This window comes from Sinocyclocheilus rhinocerous, unplaced genomic scaffold, assembly GCF_001515625.1.
Source record: "Sinocyclocheilus rhinocerous isolate Xijiao unplaced genomic scaffold, SAMN03320098_v1.1 scaffold263, whole genome shotgun sequence".
NCBI lineage: Eukaryota > Metazoa > Chordata > Actinopteri > Cypriniformes > Cyprinidae > Sinocyclocheilus > Sinocyclocheilus rhinocerous.
Genome location: NW_015645086.1, coordinates 2,589,107 through 2,595,740, shown reverse-complemented (window position 1 = coordinate 2,595,740; position 6,634 = coordinate 2,589,107). Strand labels below are relative to the sequence as shown.

Below are 6,634 nucleotides of genomic sequence, written 5' to 3'. Positions count from 1 at the left end.
TTGCCTTTTGTCAGTCTTTCTGGCGTCAGATTTTTTGCTTCGACGGTCGTACATGTACTGACTGACTGGTCGTCTCCGCTGGTAAATCACAATAAGCGTTTAATTGTCTATTTTCCGCTCTTCACATCACCAAACACATAAACATAAAAAAACACATTTTATAGGAAACTATTGAGAGTACAGCCTTCAACTCATGCGAGTGTACAGCATTCAGATGGCTCTTCACAAAAACACAGTTCATTTCTTAATTTGTAAAATTAACACCAAAGTGCTGAACGCACCTTTAAGTCCACTTTTCACTGTCCTGTCCTGATCTGCAATCAATTCTTAATGGATCAAATCAAGCACTGCCCTCCTTTTTTTCAGTAAAATACACAAATTCAAAATAGAATTTACTTCAGTTTCATGTTGGCTTAGTGACATATTTTTAAAATGTCTTATTTTTTGGCAGGGTAACTTTAGTGACTGCAGGACAGATAATCATTAAAGATTTTTACAGATAGATCTGCAATCAAGCACTCCTATAAAAAAAAAAATAATCAAATGAATTTCAAACGAGTTTAGTCAGTCTAAAGGACTTTATTATTTATGCATGAACAGTTTTACTCATCCTTTGACTAAAATGGAGTATCTACAAGATGCATTCATGAATTGGTATTTTTACACAATTTAAAAATCAAACAATTATTACATGAAATGTGTAAAAAAGAAAAGATGTGTGCGGTTCTACAATGTTATGTTTGACTAACTGTCCATCTTAGGATGTCAAGTGATGACTTCTCTCTGCTACAGCTTTCTACACTTGTCATTGGTTTATCTGCCAGAAAACTGATCCCCTGGCAAAGAATCTGGTTATAAGAAACAGCACAGGACGTACAACAGAAAACGAACAACATCTGTAAATGGTTCAGCTCAGGCAAAGATGGTCTCCTCTCTCCTCTTCTTGGTAAGGATGGTGCCAGGCTTGTGCTGGGCATCTGGGTGATTGGCCAGCTCGGGCGGGCAGGTAGACACGGGACTTTCTAAGATGGCCTGTTTCAGGTCGTAGAACACAGAACAGTCTTCTTTGGTCAGGAAGGTCATCGCCATACCACTCTTTCCAGCACGACCCGTTCGGCCAATACGATGGATATAGTCTTGAGAAAAGAAACCGTTAAAAATTAATCCTCAAAATAGGCATGGGAAACAGGAAGTCCCCTGATATAACCATTTGAGAGTTCTAAAAAGCAAAGGTTAAAAGTGACGAAGATGATGTTGGACTCACCCTCGATGTTCTTAGCCATGTCGTAGTTGAGGACCATGGAGACGTCCTGGATGTCGATACCTCTGCCTGCCACATCTGTGGCCACCAGGATGTCCTTAGCTCCAGCCTTTAGGTTGGACAGAGCGAACTCTCTCTGTTCCTGACCTTTACCGCCGTGAAGAGTACAAGCATTGTACTGCAGGACAGAGGAAAAAAAAGATTGAGAGTTACTGACTGAAAGTGAGTTCTAGTAAGCATCACAGACATTAATAAACACTGTGCACTCACTCCAATCTTCTCCAAAGACTTAGCCAGCACATCACAACCCTTCTTCTGGTTAACGAAGATGATGATGGGCGGCTCAAAGCCACTTGCCAAAACATCCAGCAGCTTCTTCCTGTTTACCACAAGAATATTTGTGAGAAAAAGCAAGTACATTTCTGACAACAACTTCCACTTGAATATGAAGTGTTACACTTTTAGCATGCACTCTGACCTCTTTTCACCCTCGGACATGAGGATGACCTTCTGCTCCACTCTCTCGTGAGGTTTGCCTGCAGAGCCGATGTACACCACCGCAGCCCGTCGGAGGTAGCTTCTGGCCAAACGCTCCACTGCAGGAGGCATAGTGGCCGTAAACATGACCGTCTGAAAGGACATGAAATACAACGATATTTTTAAGAAACTGTGACTTCCTTTCAATAATTCACAATCAGAGTCCTATTTACAACCATAATAACTATGATATCTGTTACCTGTCTGTATTTGTGTTTGCCTGACTCAAAGTTCTGCATCATTTTTTCGGGGTCCTCCGCATCATCTGTGTCTGGCTTCTGATTGGTCACAGGAATGTACTCCAGAATCTTCTGGACGTCGGGTTCAAAGCCCATGTCAATCATTCTGTCGGCTTCGTCCAGTACCACATACGTGCATCTGCTCAGGACGAGGTACCGGTTTTCCAACACGTCGATCAAACGACCGGGTGTGGCTATGACAATCTGAGATGAGAGGCAAAACACATCAGATCTACAACTATAATGAGGTTATCCATTACGAATAAAGATAGTACATCAAGTCAAACTAAATGAAAATGACACATGTTGCTTTGGCAACTAGCTGAAATAAAACCATTTTTAGATTTATTTCAAGTAACTTTTTTATGGGTTCACTTTATTATAGTTAACTATAATAAGCCTACCATCAAAAAAATTTATCATTATGAATAATCAATAATTTTGCTCTCACCTCACAACCCATCCTGAGTTTGAAGCCTTGATCCTCTCTGGATATTCCACCGATCACAGCCACTGTCCGGATCCCCAGCGGTTTGCCGAATTTAATCGTCTCCTCCTCTATCTGCTGTGCCAGCTCACGAGTGGGGGCCAGAATGACGGCATACGGTCCCTGATCTGAGTCCTCGATCCTACAGTCACAAACACATACAGAGTTTCCCACATTTGATCTGATTCTGCAGAACAGGTGTTGGCATATAAGAGTGTAACAGAGAAAAGTGAGCTCTCACCTGTCAATCTTAGGCAGAGTGGTGATCCAGACCAATAAAGGAATGAGGAAGGCGGCGGTTTTACCACTACCAGTCTCGGCCACACCAATGATGTCACGGTTCTGCAGGCCAATAGGAATGGCCTGCCTCTGGATAGGTGTGGGATCCTGACGAAAATGTATAGAATAAAACATTTTGAATGTATTCAAAACATTGACATGAATGCCATATGCAATAAGCATTTTTAAACACTTGCAGAACAATCTAAACCTTATCATGTCAATTTAGAAGCTGGCCAAGAAAAACACACTAACCTTATATCCACACTTTTCGATGACCTCCAGAATGTGTGGCGGCAGTGAATACTCCTTCCAGTTGCGGATGGGGTTGGGGATCTTTCCTCCTTTGGTCGTGATGCTGTAATCCTCTCTGAAGATTCTCCAGTCTCTGTCTATCATCTCATCCAGCTTCTTCTGAGACCAGTGCCGGTCGTCCCAGCGCTGCTTGGCCTCCTTCTTTCGGACCTTCTTCAGCCTCAATCTGTGAAATACAGAAAATGTAAAAGCATATCCATTAAAACTGTGAAAATCTGATTAGGCTAATTTCCATTTTCCATATGCAATAGCTTTTATTTCCATTTACCAGATGCAATAGCTCTCCCTTGAGTCAGTTACAGTCCTGGTAATACATCATTTGCTCTTGTTTATTTTAGGCAATTTTACTTATAAATTGATTAAAATGAACTCTACCTTTCCAGTAAACAACACTACCTTTCCAGTATCCTCCACTGAAAAACTCATATTGGTCAAATATACACTACCAAACGTTTAATAGCAGTAAGATTCTTTTTAAAGAAGTCTCTTATGCTGACTAAAACTGCATTTATTTTTTTTTAAATGCAGTAAAAACTGTTTTGTGAAGTATTACAACTTTTCTATTTGAATATATTTCAGCAAAGCTGAATTTCAAGAGGCACTGTTTCAGTCTTCAGTGGCTACGTTTACATGCAATCAAATAATCCGTTAGTAATGGTTAGTAATTGATGACTCAATCGGACTGAAAAACCTTCATGTAAACACCTTAATCGATCCGACTGAGCTCAATCTGACAATCCGTGCATGTAAACACTTGATCAGATTGAAAACCGAAACTGAAAGGACTGTGCTTGTGCAATGACGCAGAAATAGCTTAATGACGTATGACTCGCAGAACCAGCTGTCCTTCCTGTTGAATAAAGTGTTGTATAAATGAGTGTCCTGTCATTATAAAACTCTTCTCACTCAGCGTATGAAGTGAAGCAGGACAACGTCCCACCAGTCCTTGTTTTGGATTCTCATCCACAGACGACTGGTTCTGGGCAAAGGGAGGGGCATTTTACGGAGTGATAAATATTAGCAGCATGGCACAGTGGTTTATATCCTCATTGTCGCCAAATTATGACCAGAAATGGATCAATATTAAGTCTGCTGTTTAAAACAAATAAAGAAAGTGTAGGAGAATGGTTATTATGCACAAACAGCAGGAAACTCTGTATATTCGTGCAGTGTGCGCATGTCAAACAATCTATTCCGATTTGAAGCTTGTAACATATAAACGCGCACATCAACCCGATCACTTTATTTAGCGATCATGTAAACAACACTATATTCAGATTCATCAATCGGAATGAATTCAGTCCGATTGAAACAAAAGTTGTGCATGTAAAAAAACATAGCCAGTAGGGCTGTCAAAAAACAATCAAATTTCGAATAGTCAAATTTAAAATAAAAATCCACATTCGAATGCAAAAACGTTTGCATTCGAATTTTAGGTGTGCGTTAAGGAGGCAGCCTTATCAGTGGAGCACGAAATGCGATGACGATGTAAGTGTCGTTGCATTATAATGTTTTTCTTAGCCTATCCAGTTGAAGCCACTAGATGTGGTGCTGCTGCATTGTTCATTAAAAATACTGCGGAAAAAGAGAACATCAATGCAGAGAAGATGTTGTTTACGTCAAACCTCAAACCGAGCCGTTCACACAGAACGCATATTTCGCGCATTTTCTAGAGGGACGATTGGTTTTCGGTCCTTAGTATTAAACTATGCATACATACATGATGCTGTTTTGTTTATAGTTGTTTAAGCAACTTAATTATAATTGGTTTATAAACATTATTTTAAACATTATGCACTTTTTTCACAGATCTTATCTTATGCTTTGAAGAAACGGTCATTCATTAGTAATATTTTGCTCGATGCGCCCTCTTGTGGCCTCAGGAGAGAATCCAAATGCTTTTCTTCACCCTATGCATTTTAAATTCGAATATAATTCGAATTTTGATAATATTTAAGTACAAAATTCGAATTTAGTTTTTCAGCCATTTTGACAGCCCTAATAGCCAGTGTGTCACATGATCCTTCAGAAATCATTCAAGAAACATTTCTTATTATTATCAATGTAGAAACAGTTGTGCTGTTTATTATTTTTGGGGAACTGTGATATGTTTTTTAAGGATTCTTTGATCAATAGAAAATGCAAAAGAACAGAATTTATTTGAAATGGAAATATTTTGTAAGATTATAAATTACTTTACTGTCACTTTCAACCAATTTAATGCATCCTTGCTGAACAGAAGCATAAAATTATTTCCAAAAAAAAAAAAAAGATATCTTACTGACCCAAAACATTTGAATGGTAGTGAACATGCAATCTATCAATATGAAATGCAGTGTGTGGGACTTACTCCTCTTGCTCCTTCTCTTCAAGGGTCCGTCTCTTCTCCATCAGGTCTCCGTAGAATCGGGACTGATCTCTCTTCTGCTGCTTCAGGTCGATGCCGGCGATGAAGCCTCGACCGTACAGCTGAACCTGATGCTTTTCTTTATAGCTAAACACATAAACCGAGTCAAACCTGTGTTCTTGTGCTGTTAAGTAATGCTTTAGCTCCTATATCATATATACCATATAAATATGTTAAATCAAACTGGCTAAACACTTGCAATAAAAAGAGTGACCTAAGGCAGTCAAGATCAAATGCAATGCAGTAAAATATACAAAATATCTTTCATGTGCAAACAGCAAAGCAGTGCAGTTATTTCTGGCATCTCATGAGATGCTCACATTGGATTGTAGTCGGTTGATGTGTCTTCAGACGCATCCCACTCAAAGACAAACTTCCTGTCATTCAGATGGCGTGTGCGCCGCCGTTTCTTCATCCCGCCAAGATAACGCTCCTGAAGAGAAAATAAATAAGCAATGGTTCACCATTCGTCAAAAAGCACATAACCACCAAATGCACTTCAATGCACGGCAGAAAAAATAGTTGGAAAGATGATTATTCTGATAGCAGAGACTACATTTGCAAATTAATTTCATAGATTTTCCTGCAGACAGATTTGCTTTGCTTATTCCCAAAGGGATATTTAGAAACAGTTTACTTAAACTACTTCAGGTCTTAATGCTATTTGTACCTGACGCATTCTGCTAATTGCCAAACAATGTGACTCAGCATCTGTTACGGTACACTGTAAAAATTGATTTAAATAAAGATTACTGGACTACATTTTACAAGAAAATACTATTTGTCTTTCTACTTAAAAAAAATCACTTTTAATTCACAGTGTTACTTGCTGTTTCTTTTTAATTATTTGTTAAATTTACTAGCAGTTTCTGAGTAAAAATGGTTTCAAAATAAATCCTATACAAACTATACCAGTTGTTAAAATTCTGTGCAATCTAGTATTTTCACATTTTATCCTATATGTATGGGGTTTTTATTTTTTTATTTTATTTTTTACAATAAATGAATAATAGTCCAAGACTATTTAATTACTATTTAATCAAGATTAAATAAAGGCTTTTTACTTATAATTATATAAAAACATACATTAAAAAAAAAAAAAAAAAATT

The 6,634-nt window shown here is 38.2% G+C and overlaps 1 protein-coding gene across 2 annotated transcripts in view; it reads right to left on the bottom strand.

Annotated features, from left to right (window-relative positions):
* Positions 1-847: 847 nt before the first annotated feature.
* The window catches only part of LOC107705733 (probable ATP-dependent RNA helicase DDX23), an 11,226-nt gene continuing 5,439 nt past the window's right edge, over positions 848-6,634 (bottom strand). For both annotated transcript variants that reach the window (XM_016509177.1, XM_016509176.1), the window contains exons 8-17: positions 5,846-5,958; positions 5,469-5,612; positions 3,059-3,284; positions 2,766-2,911; positions 2,489-2,666; positions 1,999-2,241; positions 1,740-1,891; positions 1,532-1,640; positions 1,265-1,439; positions 848-1,136 (exon numbers count right to left, since the gene is read on the bottom strand). In XM_016509177.1, the coding sequence (XP_016364663.1) occupies positions 913-1,136; positions 1,265-1,439; positions 1,532-1,640; positions 1,740-1,891; positions 1,999-2,241; positions 2,489-2,666; positions 2,766-2,911; positions 3,059-3,284; positions 5,469-5,612; positions 5,846-5,958 (1,710 nt within the window). In that variant the 3' untranslated portion in view covers positions 848-912. The remainder of the gene's footprint in view (positions 1,137-1,264; positions 1,440-1,531; positions 1,641-1,739; positions 1,892-1,998; positions 2,242-2,488; positions 2,667-2,765; positions 2,912-3,058; positions 3,285-5,468; positions 5,613-5,845; positions 5,959-6,634) is intronic.